Below are 19,444 nucleotides of genomic sequence, written 5' to 3'. Positions count from 1 at the left end.
TGCTGGTCCTTGTTGTCCTCAGGTGGCTCTGTCAAAAGCTGACCACATGGACCTCTCTGACTATCCAGCTAATCTCTGGCTTCATCAGTCAGCAGCCTTGACCCTCCCTATCCTTCAAAGGTCCAAGGCTTTCTCCACCAGCAAGTCTCCAAGACTGTCACCAATCCAGCAACTGACCCTTTCTTGGAACTACTCCAACCCCCTCACAGTCATTCTCATTCAATCAAGAAACATTTATTGAGCACCTATTATATCCCAGGCTTATGCCAGGCCCCACATGGGTCCAGGACAGACAAAGGAGACAGCCTTGGTTCCTACCACCCAGGCGTTTATAGCTGCGTGGGAGAGGATATATAACCACAAGGGGTAACAAGTTACCTGATCTAAGCTCAGGGAAGCTTGGGGGGCTGTGAGTACCCAGGAAAGAAGGGAGACTGACTTGACCTGAGGTGGAGAAAGCAATCTGAGAGGACTTCACAGAGGTGACATCTAATCTGGGGCTGAAAAAGGGAGTACTAGTTGGAAAAAAAGTGGAGAGCACTTCAGAGAGAGGGGTCAGTGCGAGCAAAGGCAGGGAGGCCAAGAAGAGCTGGTGTCTTGAAAAGTGAGCACTGCCATGTCTAGGGGTAAGGGGTGGACATGAGGGGGCCCAGCGGGCAAGGCTGGCAATGCCACTCAAAGAAGTATGGTCTTTACTTATCCCATGGGCAGCAATAGAGGAGCCAGTGTTGAGCAGAGCATTCAGGTGCTTAGCATAGAGACTTGTGCCTTCATCTGTGTCTGCTTCTCCCCCAGCCTTCACCCCAGCTAGGGCTCCCAAACCCCCGTCTGGGCCCTGAGAGCCAGCGCAGAAGGCATGGACCCAGTGTGCTCAGTTCACTATGTGTACTGCCTCAGCCCTGACATCAGAGGGAGTAATGACCGTGGCTCCAAAGGAGGATTCCAGGCTGAAGCAGAAGAGCCCCTCCCCCATGCCGGCCAGCTGGCACAGGGGCCAGGGAGCCATCCCAGAGGGTGTGCTGAACAGACACCCAGTAGGTGGAGATTGTGCCAGCAGCCCTGCTCTCCTGGCTGTCATGCTGCTAGTGCCGGGAAAATGTGTGGTGCCCACAGAACCTTCACAAACCCCAGCTCAGCCCTGTAGTGCACCCCGTTTCACAGGGCACAGCCTAGTCCGGGTTCTAAGGAGCTCACCCTTGAGGGAAACAGGGAGGGTGCCAGCTCCCTCCAAGGACCTGCTGTGGGCCAGGCACCTCACAATACTGTCTTTGTGACTTCTCCCAGCTGCTCTTCTGTGATTATGTCTAATGAGTGATTATGTCCGATAATGATAGAACTTCTTATCCCCTTGACAGGTGAGGAAACTGATGCTCAGGCTGGTTAAGGGACTGGCCCAAGCTCACACGCCTAGGAAGTGGTGAAACTGGAACTTGAACTCATGCCCATTGGACCCCATGTCTGTTCTCTAGATAAGGCCGTCTTGTCTCTCCAGCCTCCACCCCGACAAGAGGGCTCCTCATCATCTCCCCATCCCTCTTCCCTCTTTCCCTCCGCTGTCCTTATAGTCTGAGCAACACTCTAGGGACCCTACTCTCTCCAGTTCTGTCCTTTCTATGTTGGGGAGTCCCCAACGGTGGCAACCTATCTTTCCCAGCAGGGCTGAGCGTGGACCTGGACCCTCAGGATGGGGTGCTAAACCCAGAAATAGAGTAGGTTCTGCTAAGAGGCCAGGCAGACACCTGCTATCTTTTGGGTGGGTGTGGGGTAAGAGTTGGGGGGGAAGGACAGAGCTGAGAGCTGAGGGCCTCACAGCCTAAGATCCTTGGTCTGAAGGAGGGGCAGCAGGACCCAGACACAGGAAAGGTGGAGAGACAATAGAGACAAAGGGGTCAAATGGGGGTGACCCAGAAAGGCCCCATGGTAAGGGCTGGGAAGGAGGGTCAGAACTTGAACTTGCAGGGAGCAGGGTCAAGGGCCTAGGAAAGGGGGCTGTGCACAGAGGTATAAACAAGGGGCCTGAGCCTGGTTCCTTTTCTCAGAGCTGAGCTCCCATTGCCCAGGAGGGTCTCAGCTTTTCCAAATCCCTCTCCCTTCATGGCTTCCTGGGAGGGTGACAAATACAGTCTTTCCTGGCGGGTGGCAACGGCTGCTGAGACACTGCTGGCTCTCAGGAACGCCATCTGTCCCAGCTCTTGGGGGAGCCCCCCCATAGGGAATGGCATGGCCATAAATAAATTAATAATGACTTTCCAGCCTCCTTCTCACCCCCCACCTCCCAGCTGTAGGGACATTCTCAGGGCTTCGACCCATGTCCCAGCAGTGAGTCCAGGCTGACCCCTTTGTGCCCAGGCCCTGTGTAGGCCTCTTCTTTCCCAGTCTTACTGGAGGGCAGGGAAAGAGCTAGGGCTGGGCATGAGACACACCTGGGCTCCATTCTCAGTTCTGCCCCTACTCACTCACCATATGACCCCAGCAGGTCTCAGCTCCCCCAAATGTGAGTGAGCCCCTGCCTCATAGGGAGGGTGTGAGGATTAAACAGGGAAGTGTGTCTAAAGCTCCTGGCACAGAGGAGGGGCTGATTCAACAGCAGCCTCCCCTTCCTCTCAGCCAGGCCTAGGCACAAGAGTGAACTTGTGCTGGTCTTGCTGCCTGGGCCACTTTACACCACCTCTCCTCCATACTTCACTGTCCACAGCCCACCCCATTTCTGCTGCTCGAGGCCCCCCTGAGCCCTGAAGATTCCTAAGAGACACTCCAAAGGCATGGTCAGGGCTGCGGATGGCAGCCCTCATTTCAAAGGAAATGCACTCGCTGAGACTCAAAAATTAAAAGAGCACAGTCCCAGGGCTCAAGGAGCTCATAGTTAAGAGGGGAAGACACACAGAGTCACAGAATGGAGAAAACAGGGCGCTAATGGCACAGACAGCAGAACGCCCCAGCATCTGACTGCCTGGGCAGGAGAGCTCAGAGGAGGGAGTGTGGGTCAGGGAGGGCTTCCTGGAGGAGGGGAGGCTAGAGCTGAGCCCAGAAGGATTTGGGAAGCTAAGGTGGAAAGAAGCCAGCAGGAGTGGTTCTAGGGAGGCTGGAATAGATGAAAGGGGGACTGTGGCCTGCATGGGGCTGCAGAGGAAGCAGGGGGATGGGTAACATGGAGAATTTTTTAGCAGAAAAGTGACAAGCTCAGGTTTGCATATAAGAAAGATCCTTCTGGCAGCAACATGGAGGATGGGGGCAACCAAAAGCAGACAGCAGTGAGCTGTCCAGGGGGAAGATTAGGACTGGGGCAGGCAGCGGGGACGGGGAGGAAAACTCATGAAATACCCAGGGCAGAGAATCCAGGGGGGATTGTCGGATGAGGGGGGAGGGGGAGGGAAGAGTCTGAAATCTCCCAGGTGACCTAGGAGGGGGCCAATCCTCAGTGGGAGGGAACCCCAGGGAGGAATAGGGTGGGGTTGGTGGTCTTGGTGTGGGGTGACCCTAGGCTGGAGGGGGTGGGGCTTGGATTCGGCTCCAGCCTCCCAGTTCTCCCAGGGGTGAGGGCAATGCTCAGACTGACCCCCAGCCTGTGCCCCCACCCTTCAAGCCCACCCATTCCTCCCTCTGCTGAGCTCTCACCTCCAGTCTGGCGTCTCTACTTCTTGGGGGCACTGGCTCCTGTGCAAGGAGGTCCGGGTTGGCTGCAGAGACAAGAAGTCCAGGGGCTCAGGCCTGCCAGTCCCTCTCCCCTTCTCCCCAGCCTGCTCCCCCACCCAGTCTCCAGCAGACATCGGGCTTCTTGTCCACAGGTAGCCTTGTCCAGGGATACCAGCCAGATTGCACCCTGCTATCTCCTCACTCTCTTCCTACTCCTTGCTTCTCTGGGCACCTCTAGCTCTGGCATATTCTCCGTCCCTCGACTCTGAGAACAGGGCCCAGCTCTTTCTTTCAGCCAGGGCCCCCTCAGAAGTGGAATCTATCACATTTTTACCCCTTCCCAGGCCCCCTCCACTTCTGCTTCTCTCCAGGGAATTTCACTAGCCCTCTCTAAGCCTCAGTTTCCTCATCTATTAAATGGGATTTGTAGTGTCCAGCTCACATAGTTGCTGAGCTGGGCTCCCAGCTAAGGCTGCTGTGAATCCTAAATGTACACGACCATGTGTGCGAGCCCCCAACTCCAGCTTGGCGCCCAGTTGTCTAGGCTCCAAATGGACCCCCGCGAACTGCATCCCATCAGCACCATTCCCACAGCTCCTCGAATGCTGGTGGACACACCAGGGCCTGCTCACTTGATCTCTAGGACCCCACCAGCCAGGTGGCATCCAGAAACCCCAGCCTCTCTGGGAGGCCCTGCCCAGGGGCCGGCTGCCCTTCCCCACCCCCACCCGACAAGCACACCCAAGCACGGGACAGGCCCAGGCGTTGGGATATTCTGAGCCTGGCTTCGTTCCTGTCAGCTGCTGGCCGCCATGCCAGCCTGGCGCGGGCGCAGGGGCTGATTTGATTTGGCAGCTTCGGAAGCGTGTGGTGGGGACAGGGCGGGGGAGGGAGGATGAGACACCCATCCCTGCTAGGAAATAAACAGCCTCAGGCACTCAGTGAGCTGGGGGGAGGGCACAGTCTGGTCTGGGGGCGGTCTGGGCTCCCTGCCTGGTGCCCCCCTCTTCTCACCCAGGCCCTGGATGCCTGCCCATGACTGCTGGAATCCACAGCTCTCCTTGGGTCACAGGGGTGACAGTAGCTGCACCTGGCGTGTGGATGCTTGTGGTGTGGCTGTGGCAGGGTGTCTGGTTGTCCCACATGTCCCTGTGTCTTATGGGGTCTCCCTGCTCAGCCATGCCTACAGCTGGGCCTGATTGTGGCCCAGGATGGCGGAGGTCTGTGTGTAGGACAATGGTCTAGACGGGGCCATCTCCCACATGGCTGGGCCTCTGTGGGGGACTAACTGCAGGCCAGGATGTGACAAGGTCACCCATGTGCCCGAGTCCACTGTAGGGCTTGGTGTGCATTGGTTCTGGCCTGTTCCTTCCCTCTGTGCGATGACCCTGCTAACCCAGCCATGTCCGGCAGAGGAAATGACAAGGGCCAAGATAAGTGCCTGACCCCAGGGCCCATCCCTTTTGTCCACAAGTCTGAGCCCTCTTTTCCACGCGGCCTCTGGTGGTTCACCCACTGCGCTGCCTGGGAAGCCCCCTCCCCTTCCCTGAGAGGCGTAGCTAATTTCACTTGATTCCCCAACTGCTCCTTGCTCTCTGGTTCCTTCCTTCAAGCATGGGGAAGGTAGACAGGATGAGAGGAGCCTCAGCTAGGCATCCACAGTCCCTCCATAGCTTACCTCCCTGCCCACCCCCGCAGTAAGAGCTCACCCCTCCCAGAGGCCCCAGGCACCTACACCACCCTGTTAATATGCTGCCGGCACCCTGGGGACCTGGCTCCGGAGCCCCCAGTTAGAGGACTGCTACAGTGGGGTCTGTGGTTCTCATTCTCTGACCTCAGCACTGAGAGGTCAAGGGTGTGGAATCAGACCCTAGTCCCAAGGGGCCCACAGGCTAGGGCTGTGCCGGAGACACCAGCCAGGAGGTCAGGGTAGGGTGGAGTCTGTTTTGGGGAAGACGCAATGCCTCATCTGTCACCGCCTCCCCATTGTCCCACTATTCTCTGGGGACCTCAGGGCTCTCCCCACCCAGCCACAGGAAGTTGAGCCCCTCCTGGAGACAGAAGGAGGGAACACTGAAGGAGGGGCTCCAGGACTAGAGGGAAACTCAGCCATGCCCTTGGGGCCACAGAGGCAGAACCTAGACTCAGAACTCAGTTGTCACAAAGGGTCTAATAGGATGAAGATGGTCTGCAGAGAAGTTCTAAGGGACTTCCTGGAGGAGGTGTGTGGTGCTTCAGAGGAAGAGAACACTAGGTTCTAGGACACCCTCCTAACTACAAGGTATAGGTTTTTCACCCAAGACTTGTATGTACTCATGTATGTACTTGCATGTGTTCATGTGTACATGGGTACACATCCCAGTCATAGAGTCCTGAGCTCTGGTGTGTGTCCCAAGGGCTGGGTCTTCCCAAGGTAGGGGTCAACCAGGCAGCAGGCACAGTGACAGAGAAGAGAGTAATCTGGGCAAAGAAGAGGAAAGGCTGAGGAGAGAAGTCTGTCAAGTTGGTCATAACACAGCCCTCAAACCCCGACGCCTGACGCCAAGGGCAGTGTCCTGCCGTGACCTAGGCCCTGCCACAACCTACTGAGCAACTTCCCCTCTGAGGACCTTCCGCTGTCTGAGCTGCCTTCCTTATCTGAGGACTGAAGGGGTTGGACTTGATGATCTCCTAGGGCCCTTCCAAGTCTGTCTTTTGAAAAAGGCTGACACACAAAGAGCCTGAGATGGAGACTACAAGGATGGGGCCAGGGCCCGAGGGAAGCAGAGAAGAGTGAAGAATGGGCCAGCAGGAGGAGGAGAGTGGCTGAGGGAAGAGAGGAGAACCCTAAGGAGGGTCCACTGTGGGTTGGGCAGCTGGGGAGGGGCTCCCTGCTGGGGACCCTATCCTCAGGGCCAGGACAGGAGGTGGTAGACAATGGAGCCTTGTGGGTGACAAGGAGCAGCTGTCACCAACCCATCTGGCCTGTGGGCGGAGAAAGATGGAGGGTGACAGACAAGGGCTCTGCCCCCCTAACCTGAGTCCTGCCTCCACTCCTGCTCTCCAAGTGTTCTAAGGGGAAGGGGGGAGCACCCAGGGAATCAGGAAGCCAGGCTGCAGGCCCTGCTGTGCTGTGTGACTTGGGGCTGCTCCTGGCCTCTGTCACCTGATCTGCAAACCAGGCAGTGGTTACTGGGCTTCTGAGGAACCCCGCTAGGGCAAGCTCTCTAGAGGGCTGAAGCCCTTCTCTCCAGTCTGGATGTTCCCTCCTGACTCTGGTGCGGGTACTGAGACATACGCACAACCCAAGAGGCAGCAAGCCGCTGACAGATGGGCCAGCCTTGTGCCAGGCGGGCCCATGCCACAGGGGAGTACCCATCAGTCATCAGCTCTCCAGGCATCCTGTCCTGGGACCCCCCTTCCTTAGGCCCTCTCTCAGCCACCCCCAGGGCACAAGCAGGGTTCTCCCTCCTCGGCCTGCGCTCCAAGGGTGCTGATGGGTCACTGGCCAATGCCCGCACTGCCCTTCTGGCTGCCCTGGCCTCTGCCCTAGTTGGAGGCCCTTGTACTTAGCGCCCTCACAGGCAGGGGTTTGTGTGTTTCCGTGTCTGTGTCCAGGAAGCGTTCATGTCCTGTTTTCCCCCTCAGGCCAGGCTGCCAGGGAGGGGGCGGCAAGCAGGCCTCTCCTTCCTCCACTGTTGACATTTCTGCCCAGAGACTTTAGGGGCTGGGAGGCAAGGGCACTCCTCTCTCTGCCATAATCTGAAATGGTTGAGGGATGGAGGCAGGGGGGTGAAGGAAATGACCTCTTACCCTGCAGGCCTAGGGAGTGGCAGGTCTCACATGTGCACAAGCACCACTTCTGTTGTGGCAAGAGAAAGCCTGTGTGACCCCGAATGGGAGGGTCTCATTCCTCACCTACCTCAAGCTCAGCCCTCCCTGGAGGCGGGGGCCACCTGCCACCCCAAGCTATCTGTCTCCATTGCTTCTTGTTCTAATAACTGAACATCGACATTAACAAGGCAGGTGGTTGCAGCTCTTCCCAGCAGCCCCATTTAGAATCATTGAATCATCAAATCATCGAATCCTAGAATCCTGGATTCACAGAACGTCTGCATCTTCAGGTCCTGGAGTCTCAGCGTCTTAAAGTTACAGAATGTTGGAACCATGCAGCCACACCATCGCACAGCCCTGGCTGGGAGCTGAGAGTCATGGATGGCTAGAACCCCGCAGACTGACAATGTTAGATTCTGTTATCCATCCCTAGAGCTCAAAACTCCCTGGAGATATTGACCCCAACTTCCTCCCGTTCCAGATGAGAAAATACAGCTTAGAAAACAGCCTTGTGCAAGATTATCGGAGTGGGAGCCAAGCAGAGCCCAACCCCGAGACTGCAAGATGGGATCTCAAGATTTTGGTTTTCCGGAAACTGCAAAGCTTGTCAGAAAGTTACCCTCGGCTCCTGCAACTCCTTCGCCCTTCCTCTCCCCCTAACTCTGTACCTAAGCCCTCCAAATAAAGGCAATCACAGATGGGGGGAGCTAAAAGGGCCAACTCCCTAAGGGTAGGGGGACAGGAAAAGTCACCAGCCAGAGGGCAGGCTCCCCAGAGGAGGTATCCTGAGCACAAGACCAGAAGATCCTGGACTCCTCAGGGTCCAGCCACACCAGAGGCAACAGCTTCTTGGAGGCCAGATCCAAAGTGGAGGGAAGCAGTTGAGGCTTACAAATGATATTAGAACTATCATGTATATTTACCGTTTTTATAAATTTACATTTTAACTCATTTTGGAATGTATGCATACATTTTTGGATTTGAATTTTGTTAAATATTACATTTCACAGATTGTATTAATTTTTGAATTCTGAACACTCTCTGCCCAGGGCAGATCCTAGTCCCCACCGTACAGAGGAAGACACAGCAGCCCCAAGCATGGTCCAGGACTCTGGGTCTCCATTTAGCCTCAAAGCTCCTGACATGGGAGGCCTGCCTGAGACCTTTTGGTCCTTAGAGGACATCTGGCCTCAATCCCTGTCCTTCCCCACTCAGATACCAGGGGCAGCATTCTCTCTCTCCCTTCACCTCTACAGCTGACCAGCTCCTTCTTCCACCCCTCCTCCCCACCCCTCCCCTCTATCCTTGACATTTCCCTGTCTCAGCCTCATCAGCCCCTGTCTGGACCACACTGCACCAGTCTCTACATAGGCAGCCCAGCCTCCCCCCCACTCCTTCTATGCGGTCCCCACCTATGGCCCAAGGGGCTCCCTAACACACAGGCCTGAGCCATCCTTGCCCTGCTTTCGACTCTTCCCCCAGTGCTCAGATCCTTCTGGAAAAAAGTCCAAATTCCTTGACATGGCTTATAAGCCCTGCACAATTTGGCCCCTGCCACCTCACCAGCCTCCTCCTTTCTTGATGCTTCACTAACCCCTACAGCCAATTCCACCTCCTCAGCCTCCCTGGTAGTCCAGGATACTGCTCCACAGAACTGTGGAACCACACTTTCCTTTCTCTGCCTGTCACCAGCAAGCCTTCACATATGCCATTCTCTCATTCTCTCTGTCCAGAACTTTCTCCTAGCTCTTCCCTTAGCTCTCAGTTTAGATATGCTTCCTCCTGAAAAATTCCCAACTTGCCTCTCCCTCTCACTCTGGACTGAACTAGGGTCACTGATTCTGTCCCACCATGGCCCCTTAGTTTCTCTCCTGCATTGCCCTCACCACACATTTTACCAGCATCAATCTTTGTCTGTGCCCCCTCCCACATCCCATCGCCTGCCCACTGACAGCCTGGTACCTAGATCTGTCTACTTGCTATGGCGCAGATGCATTGTTACTCAGACTTGGGGTAATATGTGGCAGAACTTTAAGGCCCATACTGCGTTCATCTATACCTACCCTCTCTGTTGGGCACATAGTAGGTGCTCACTTAATGTCCACATATGAAGGCCTGGAAGTACACAGTGTGTAGCATGGACAGGCAGGGCTGGGGTGTTCAGAGGAAAAGAGAGTCCCTGGGCTAGGCTGGGGACTTCCTGGAGAAAGCATCTGGGAGAATCCTCCATGTCTCAGTTCTATGGCAGAAATTGAGGATAGGACACAGGAAGTCCCCAGCCCAGCCCTAGGGGCATCAGAGCAAACCACCAGAGAGGCACCAGGAGATTCAGTGTCCAGGGCCCAGGATAGTGCCACTGAATGGGCTGGCAATGCATTCAGGGAAGGCTTCCTGGAGGAGGAGCCACTTCTGGCTGTTTTGGGACAGGGAAGACAGTGGAGATGAATCAGGTTGGAGAAAGTGGAGAGAGACAGTGTGGAAGAGAAAGCTCTGTCCCGTTTTGTCCTTTACACCTGAGAGAAGAGGGAGGTGGAGGCAGATGAGCAGGAGGAGCAAAGAAGGCTAAGGCGAATGGAGATAACATCAATACCAACACCACGGCCAGGCCAGCTATGGATGGCTAGGGCTGGCAGGGAGCAGGTCCCCAGCTGTGGCTGGGAAACATTTCCTGTCTCCTAGCCAGAGGGGTCATTAATAATCATTTACCCGCCACAGGCAGCATGGAGGCCAGCCAGGGAGCAGCATGGTGCTGGGGCCAGAGCCCAGCCCGGTGGCCAGCAGAGCTGTATTCTGGGACCGGCCCTGCCACCTTGCTGTGAAACCTGGACAAGTCACCTGACTTCTCTTGGTCTCTGGTATTGCTGGTAAAAGGAGGGTCTAAAGAGGAGGCTGCCTAAAGTCCCCTGCCCTCTACTCTGGGCCTCAGTTTCCCTAGATGGCAGTTGGGCTGTCAAGCCCACATCTGATGATTGATATGAACATCTGGACTATGGCAAGCCCAGCTCAGGACACATGGATGGGCAGTCCTGACGCAGCATCTGAAGAGGGATCCTCATGGAACCAGGTGCACATCAGGCTGGGAGAAACATAGACGGGAGGGCCATCTGCCCAGGGCCTAGGGCTGACCATGTTGGTGGCCAGAAAGACAGGCTATCTCAGACACAGAAGGTGGGAGCCCAGTGAGGCCCATTTGGTCACTACTATGATTCTGGGAAACTGTGCCTGCCTGGTGCATAGCAGGTGCTTGATAAATGCTTTTAGACAACTGAATGAGTAAATCTGTTAAATGAGATGTTTGTGAAAGGAGCTTGGAATTTGGAAAGAGCTACCCAAATGATAATGATGATGAGGAGGAGGATTCCCGCCAATGACAATGGGATGGGCAAAAAGCTTGGATGTGAAAGCCTAAGAAGGATGGAGGCCCAGGGATGGCCATCCAAAGCCATAGAGTATTGTTTGGGAAGGATCAGTTGCCTTCAAGATCCCTTTTTCCAGCTGGGCCAGAATCTTCCTCAGCCCCAGACCACAATTCTCTGTTCACCCTACACCCTGTTCATGGCCCAGCTCAAGCCCACTCACTTCAGAAAAACTTCTGGAATGTGATCCCGAGGCACTGGCTCCCAGCCCCTTCCCCTGACTAACTCTGATCCTCTCTGTGCCTTCCAACTATAAGGAGTGCTGTCCTTCCATGCCCTCCAATACCTGTTGGTAGGCTGCCCAATCATATTTCCTCATAGTTTTCTCTGGAGAGTACGACCTGGATCTTCCCACTGACAGGATCTCCCCGATCAGACTAGAGGGTCCTCAAAGGTACGACCAGGCCTCCTTTTTCAGAGGACAGGGACTATTCCTCTCATTGAATGTGGGGTCAACAAAAATGGAGACAGATTAAGGTCCTCCTGGTCTGGAACCCTCCCTGGGGGCCACACTGAGAAGGGAAGAAGACAAGCCAGCATACAGAAGGGGGCACTTGGCTGCTCAGCACCCTAGAGGTGATGGGAGCCAGGAAGGGCACTGGGGCCCCCAGGGGGACTAAGACCTCATGGTTGGCAAACTTGCCCAACTCCAAGCCTGGCCCAAGAGTGTGTCATCCGGGCTACCACTCAGGCGTCACTGCCTGGCCCGGACACCTCTTCCCTGTGGAGCACTGTGAGGTAGCAGTAAACACGGTGACCCTGCAACACGTGCATCCTCTCCCCACCCCCACTCCAAACCCCGGCCCAAAACATGAGACAGGGGAGGAGGAAAAGAACAAAGGTTCCCGGACCGCGACATCGCCCGCCGCCTGCCTGTCCAGCGCCTGCTCCGCCGGAAACCCAAGACAAAGGCCTCGGTCACAGCAGAGGATGAGGGGCAGAGGGTAGGCGCAGCCTGGCCTGAGGGGGGCAGGAGAGGACGTCACTGGGCAGCTCTGGGGACCTCACGGGGAGGAAAGCAAGGACAGGATGGCAGCCAAGCCCTCCCTGCACACACACATCACTCCACAAACATTTATGGGACGCCTGCTGGATTCCACGCACCCCAAACATTACATACGTCGTTCCTCACCTCACACACCTCGTGCGCACACTCCCCTACCCCCTGCAGGACATCCCACAGCCCGCAACACCCCCCCCTTATCTTCCTGGACACCCCTCCCATACACCTCACCACGCACACAAACAGCTCACAGGGAGAACAGATCACACAATCCACGCGGCACACTGAAAAGTCACAGAGCTCACACACCCACACCTCACACCACATTCACACTCAGCCTCCCACCACACACCTCACACACCCACATTCACCTCCCAAACCACAGAGACACATCCAATTACATTCAACACACACACCACCCAGACAGAGACACACCCTGCATAGATAATGCGCACACCTTACGTCACACCGAGATGTCACGTCCGTGGCCACACAGCCCCTCAGCACAGACAATCCTGCCTGCACACTGCTTTCGTACTATTCGTGCTCGTGTGCATTCACGCGCACACACACACTCAGTCAGCCGCGCCTTGCACCCCTCAGCCTTAGATGCTGTATGTACTCTTCCCACACAGAGTTGCTCAAACAGCCACCACACAGACACATGATCCTCAAACACTAACACGCGGGTCCTGATCTATTTCCCAAGCAAGCGTAGGCTGTACATAGTGACTCTAAGCCAGTCACCTAGGCTGAGAACACACTCTGACACACACAGCTCCCCACGCCCGCACCCCCTCTGCCAAGACATCAATGAAACCTTTCCTCAGGCCCCTACAGTGGCTCTTCCTGGCTGCACACAACAGCCTCTAACATACACAATCACACACACAATGCCCCATGCAAGCTGCCCTACAAGTGCACACCACGATGACAGCCACACAGCCACATACATAGAAGTTCCTTACACCCACAGTAGTCATATATACAGCTTCCTGCCACTGCATACGCCCAAAACAACCTCCTTAGCCACACACAGCACACAACACCATACACTCACAATCCTCACACTCACCATAAGCCCCTGAGAGCCCCTCCGAATAATCCCACACACAGTACCACATGATACAACACACATGATCACACACAAGGCACACCCAACACATGCAACTCAGCCTGTCCTACACACACACACACACCCAAGACTCAGCAAGCCCTGGACACCTCCCACCACAGGTGACTGACACCACATGGCAGTCTATTCCTCCCCCCCCATCCCACACCCCCAGCTGCCCCCAGTCAAGACCAGGACAGCAGGGACAGTGGGTTTATAAGTTATAAACCCCAGTGCCCCACCACACCACTCCCGCCTGCCTTAGATCTCTGGGCACCACCTCAGGACTCCGCGTTCCATGTGTCGTCCCTTCCACCAGTGCCCACACCATGCCATGGCTGACAACGTGGGAGAGATGGGGGTCCTGGGGAAACCAGCCCAGCACTCTGAGCCTGCCCCTCCTCACCCCAAAGCAGAGGCACGTAGAAGGGGGAGGGGTGACCACAGGGAGGGACCCTAGAACAAAGATAGATACCTGGAGAAATTGGGGGAGGGTGGGTGATGGAAAGACCAAGACAGGTGGGCACATGGGCAAAAGAGACCAAACAAGACAGAAACAGAGAAGCAGAGAGAGAGGATGCCCAGAAGGACCGGGAGAAGCCAGAGGAAAAACCAGAGAATGAAGTGGGACCACTACACCCAGAAAGAAACAGGAGGAGAGGGCGAGACAGTGGGGAAAGGCCCTCATGCCCGGGCGGGAGGCGCGGCAGGAGCGGGTAGGAGGGGGTCCTTCAGAGGGGAAAGAAGCGCGATGGAAGGAGGCATTTGGGCCAGGTGAGGACTGAAGTCCGGACGTTCCAGTGGGAATGGGAGTGGGGCACAAATGAGGCTTGGGGCGGGGGCGGGGGCTCAGACTGAGGCCCCCGTTCTGAGGTGGGGTCCCGACGGAGGGCCGCGGGCTCAGGCGTTCCGGGGGCGCCCCGAGTCGAGTATGCGTAGTGGCGGTTTAGGGGCTTGGGCTTAGGGGCTCCCCTAATCTGAGAGGCAGGCGGCTCCCGACCTGAACAGAGCTTTCGGTGCGGACTGGGGTCCGCTGTGTGCTGGGAGTTCAGGGCTTTGGCTGGAGTCCCGACCCGAAAGGGGTTCAGAGTCTGGGGTGAGGTTCGGACTGCGAGCTGGGGCTTCAAGGGCTCCGGGGATGGGCTGCAGTCAGCGCGGGAGTGGAAATCAGCGCGAGAGGAAGGGTCGCCACCCTGAGGAGGGCTCAGGGACGGGGGGACCGCGGGGCCGGCGACTGCACGCGCGGCGGAGGACCCGCGCCGGGCGCGGACCGGCCCCGCTCCCCCTCGCGCCCAGGGCTCAGGGCCCCCCTACCTGCAGGCTGTCGGCGCATGGCGGCGGCGGCGGCGGCTCGTCCGGCTTGAGGAAGACCTGCTGGCCCCGCCTGAGGAATTGGACAACAGCGATGAGGATGTGGTGCAGCACCAGGACCATGCTCGCGGCCGCCCGCCCGCCCGCCGGCCCGGCCGCTGCGCTCGGTCCGCGCCTCCGCGGCAGCTTCTCGCGTCCGCGCCGCTGTCCCCCGGGCCCCGCCCCGGACCGCCCTCTCCCCGCCCCCCGGCCGCCCCAGCCCCGCCCATCAGCCCCGCCACCCTGGACAGCACCTCTCAGCACCTCTCGGCACCTCGGATCTTCCGACCCCAACCAGGCCTTCCCACCAGCTCTCACCTCCCTCACCTCTCCACTCTCAAGTCTCCCAGCTCGTCCGGTATCAGGCTCCCGCCAGGCAGCCGGCTCCCAGCCTCGCTCCCTCCTCTTGCCCCTTTGCCACTCCTCTCTCTACCTCGCAGAGCCCCTCTCCTGTCTGCTCACATCCTCTTGCCCCACCACTTAGAAAGTCCTAGAGCCAAGAGCCCCAAGGCAGGGAGCAGTGAAGGGTAGTGCAGAGGGTGAAACGGGGAAGGGGCCGCAGACAAATTACAAGGAGCCCTGGGCTTGCTCCTCTCCCAGGAAAAAATGGGCAAGTCAGGGAGAATTTTAGAGGCTGCTCCAATACGGACAGGCCCCGGGAGCAGGAGCAAATCTATGGAAAGAGACACGTGCGCACAGACACCAACGCAAACAAGAACAGGAGCACCGCTCTTGAGTGGAGGGTAGGTTCACTGGAGCCCCAGCAATGGGCGGGCAGGTCTGCGTTGGCGCCCTTGGAAGCCGGAGAGGGTGCAGGCCCCGGGCCACACAGTCTACAGTTCCGCAGTGGGACCCGCGCGCCCCGAGCGCAGTTCTCCGCAGAGCCTCTGCGCTCAGGCGCCTGCGACAGCCCTGGCGCTCCTGCGCCCCCTGCTGTCCCATCGGGGCGGCGCAGCCGGGCCCCGTTTGTGGTCAGCCTGGCTGAGGGGATGGGGTAGGGGGTTCACCGGGGCTAGCTCCCTGCCTGAACCCACCCAGTTCCTAGCCTTCGCTTGGCATAAGATCAGCTGCAGCGGTGGGACTTGTCTGGACTAGAGGGTGCGCTTGGGTCTCGCCTAGCCTTTTCCAACAACTTGCTGCATGACCTTGGTGAGGTTGCCCCTCCCGGATTTCTGGGCCTCAGTTTTCTCATCTCTTTCACAGGACAGCCAGAAGAATCAAGGCCGATTATGGTGGGAAGACAGCCAGAGTTCTGACCGCCCTTGCTGTGGTCTGACCTGAATCTTTCCCGCTGCACTGCGGGCCCCTCTATGCAACTCTCCACTCTCCCCTTGGAAGGTGGGTGACTCAGTGCGCCCCCAGCCTCCCAGCCTCCCCACTTCACTTGGCTGATTCATCTGGGCCCTTTCTCCCAGGGGAGAGTGATTTTCTTAATGTTGAGTCACTGAGCCCAGTCCTGGCTTCAGTCCAGGCACCTGGCACACAGGCTGTGCCACTAGCCCAGGGGAAGGCCCTCCATGCCAGGATATCTCCCACCTCTCTTTCTGAGGCTCAGCTCCAGACATGCTTCTTCCCCTGCTCAAACAACTTGAGTGACTCCCTACCACCAGTACAATAAAGCGCAACCCCTCAGCCTGATGGAGCAGACCCTCTGCGACAGCCTTGGCTTGTTCTTCCAGCCTTGACCTTTTTGTCACAATTCCTTAAGTTTATACTTCCTGTTCTTCTCAGATGGATGAATGACTCATTCTCACTTTCAAGCCTTTGCCCGTGCCACCCCACCCCCAGTGCCCTCCAGATCTTGTTAATCTGCTTATCATGCATGGGCCATTCAGAGGCCCATCTCCTCCAGGAGGCTGCTTAGTCCTCTGGGTTCCCCTTCTAGTCTTTCCTGGGAGTCATGTCTGGGCGCATGGGGAGGGATGGGGAGTATCTATATCACAGTGATCCAGGCCAAGTCAGTGTATTTTACTGCATCTTCAAACTAAGGGCAATTTGTCCTACTTATTATTACTGTAAAAAACATTACATGGGCTAAGATGTGTACAGCTTCTGGCCCAGAAAAGGCCCTCCCTTCCCTTTTTTGGCCTTAGTTTCCTGCTCTGTAAAGAGAGTGACTGATGTAAGGCTTATTGTAAGAAGTGAGCCTGAGCCCAGTGTGCAAACCTCTTGATAAATCCTGAGCACTTGTCACCAGGTCATTGTTAGGCTCTGGATGGCCTGGGTGGGACACAGGTACCCAGAAGGTATCTGATATGGCCACTGGCCAGAGCTATTTGTTCTTCAGGGGAAGCCAGCCATCTCAGGCCCCACATCAAGAGCCAACCCTGGCCTGGCACAGCTGCCATCTCTTGGGCTTTCAGTCCTAGGCAGGACCTCCACGGCACTCACCTTTTGAGGAGTTATTTCTGAAATCTTACTTAGTCTCTTATACTGCAACTCAATGGCTAGGGCCCCAGGAACACACTCTGTGTCTCTCTCAACTCGTAGAGATTTGTATTTTGTCAGTTCTTCAGATTCAAGCATTCCTCAGAGGGTTTGAGTCCTAACTCTACTAGAGACTTGTAGGAACATGGGGCAGACCACTGCAGCTCTGTGGGCCTCATTTCCTCATCTGTGAAATGGTAACACACTGGATTCAGTAAACTGCTTTCTTTTGATGCCTGGCAGGATACAGGGTCCTTTCACAAACATCCCCTCATATAATCCTTGAAATTCTCCAACGAGCCCCTCCCAGAAGAGGCAGCCAAGGCTCCTCAAGGTGCCAAGGTGAAAGGCTTTGCCCCAGCTCTCACGGATAGAAAGTGACCCTTGCTCCAAGGCCAGGATTCTTCCACTCTCCCAAGTCTCCATTCTGTGATTCTGGGCTGGGTTCTCACCCTGGCTCATGCCTGGGACACCCCACTACCACCACCAGTACCAGATATTTTTTAATGTTCCCAGATGATTCAAACTTGCTGCCAGGTTTACAAACCCTGGAACAGATGCATTGTGGCTGACCTCAGTACCATGGAATTAAGGGTCAGGGCTGTCCTATCTGGGGCTTAGAGCTCTGTGTGTGAGGAGCTTTAACATTTATTAAGTACTTACTATGTGCCTCACATTTCATCTCAACAACAGTATAAGGTAGAATCTATTATTAGCCACATTTTACAGATAAGGGGAACTGAGGCACAGAGAGACTAAGTAACTTGCCCACAGTCACACAGCTGGTAGTAGTGGAGCCAAAAATCAAATCCATGTTGTCTTGCTCTAATCTGTGCCTTAGATTCATGCTTCACCTCTTAAGGAAAGGCATGTGAGAAAAACAGATTTTCCACCTCTCCTTTTGTTCCCAACAGTGCAGTGACTGAGGGTCTTCTACTCCCCATCCCTGAACCCTCTGCCCATCTCTGCCACGGAAGTAGCTGGCCCAGCCCCAATGGCCACCTCTTTTCATCTCCCCATTTTATGGGCCACTCTAAGGTACCCAGTCACCCAGCAAAATCAGAGTAGGTATTTTCGGAGGTGACTCAGCCAAGAGTCTGGGTAAGGTCCTGTCCAGGAACCGACCCTCCCTTGTTCCTAATCATGACACCTCTGTGGGCCACTGTGCTTACAAAGCACTTCCTTGCCCAGGACTGGTGGGCAGACTTTCCCTCTTGCCGTCTCTCCATCTGAGAGCGTTGTACCAGCAGACCCTCAACAGGCCACAATCTGCTCCCATCCCCATGACCATGTGTCCTGCTTCTCTGAGCCCGTCTGGTGCCTGACATGCATCTATCCTGTTGCTGCTAAGCATGGTCAGACTCCTGGAACCCCTGGTTCAAACCTGAGCCCTGCCCCGACATGCTGGGTGATCTCAGGCAAAGCTCTGGCCCTCTCTGGCCTCAGACTTCTCAACAGCTGTGAAGGTTGACCTGGTTCTCTTTGAGGGCTCAGGCACCAGAGGTGGAAGGAAGCAGGATCCAGGTAGGATTCACTGGGCTGAAGATAGCTCTCCTGGGCAGGCAGGAATGCCAAGCCCAAGCACTAAACATGGACCAGATCCCAGTACAGGAAGCTCTTTAGGGAGAGAATGTGTGACTCAGTCTCTCCATGACTTGGAGTGGAACTCATGGACTAAAATAGGGCTCCACCCCCTGAGGGGCCCTGCAAGGGTTCAATCCAAGAAGCATCTGAGGAAGATGACATCTCTGCAGGTCCTGCATCCATCCAGATCTTGTCCTCAACACTTCAGCCCTGAAGAGGCCATGGGTGTGAAGCACCCTTAGGTAGCTATTTACGTGTATGCGTGGGGGGGGGGGGCTGCACCCAGGTCTGTGAGAATGATGTGGGTGAGAATGGGAGAGAATGAGTACAGATTTGTAAATTTGTCTTTGTGAGGACGTGTGATATTTCCATGGTATAGCTGAACTTGTGTGTGTGTACACAAATGTGTGTGTGTGTATACAGAATATGCAGGTGTGTGTGTGCAGACAGGTGTGTGTCTGTGTGCAGGTCTATGTACGCACACATGCAGATGTGTGTGTACAATTGTATGTGTGCCCAAGTGTCCAAGTATGGCACACATGGGCATTCATGTATGAATGTGTGTGCACATGTGTGAGTATGTGTGTACCCAAATTCACACCAAACAAAGGTGCTGCCAGTAGCCCAGTTCAGCCCTGTGTGTCTGCTGGCTGTGGCCCTGGATGTGGGCGTGGCCCTCACAGAGAAAGAATCTGGCCGCAGGCAGATGCTGGGGACAATATGGATTTGGGCTCTGGGTGGGCAGGGCCTGCTTCCAGAGCTCCTGCAGCAGCTAGAATTGGAAAGAGCACAGGCTGAATGAACTCAAGTCCATGTGATGAGGGGGTCTGGGGTAGGTCAGCTATAGGTCTCATTCATCTCCACATCATTTCCATGTTATCTGCATATACATTTGTCCTGTCTGTAGCAGAAAGATTTCTTCATGACCCTAGAAGGGGAAGGGAACCTGTAGGATTCTTGTCAAAGACTATTCCAGGACCGAAGCTGGCTTACATCGAAGCTGAGGTCCAGGAGACTTGGGCCTTAGCTCACCTTAAGCCTTGGTATCTGCTTCTCACAAACCCTGAGATCCTTCCACTACACAAGGCTCCCCCAGGCCACACA

The 19,444-nt window shown here is 55.9% G+C and overlaps 1 protein-coding gene across 1 annotated transcript in view; it reads right to left on the bottom strand.

Annotated features, from left to right (window-relative positions):
* PDE2A (phosphodiesterase 2A) overlaps positions 1–9,676 on the bottom strand; it is a 56,180-nt gene extending 46,504 nt beyond the window's left edge. Inside the window, exons 1-2 of the mRNA XM_087822219.1 lie at positions 9,541–9,676; positions 3,616–3,677 (exon numbers count right to left, since the gene is read on the bottom strand). Of these exons, the coding sequence (XP_087678345.1) occupies positions 3,616–3,677; positions 9,541–9,676 (198 nt within the window). The remainder of the gene's footprint in view (positions 1–3,615; positions 3,678–9,540) is intronic.
* Between the last annotated feature and the right edge of the window lie 9,768 nt (positions 9,677–19,444).

Source organism: Miniopterus natalensis, chromosome 11, assembly GCF_054644295.1.
Source record: "Miniopterus natalensis isolate mMinNat1 chromosome 11, mMinNat1.hap1, whole genome shotgun sequence".
NCBI lineage: Eukaryota > Metazoa > Chordata > Mammalia > Chiroptera > Miniopteridae > Miniopterus > Miniopterus natalensis.
The sequence above is the reverse complement of the archived record's forward strand: the minus strand, read 5'-3'. Positions and strand labels throughout refer to the sequence as shown.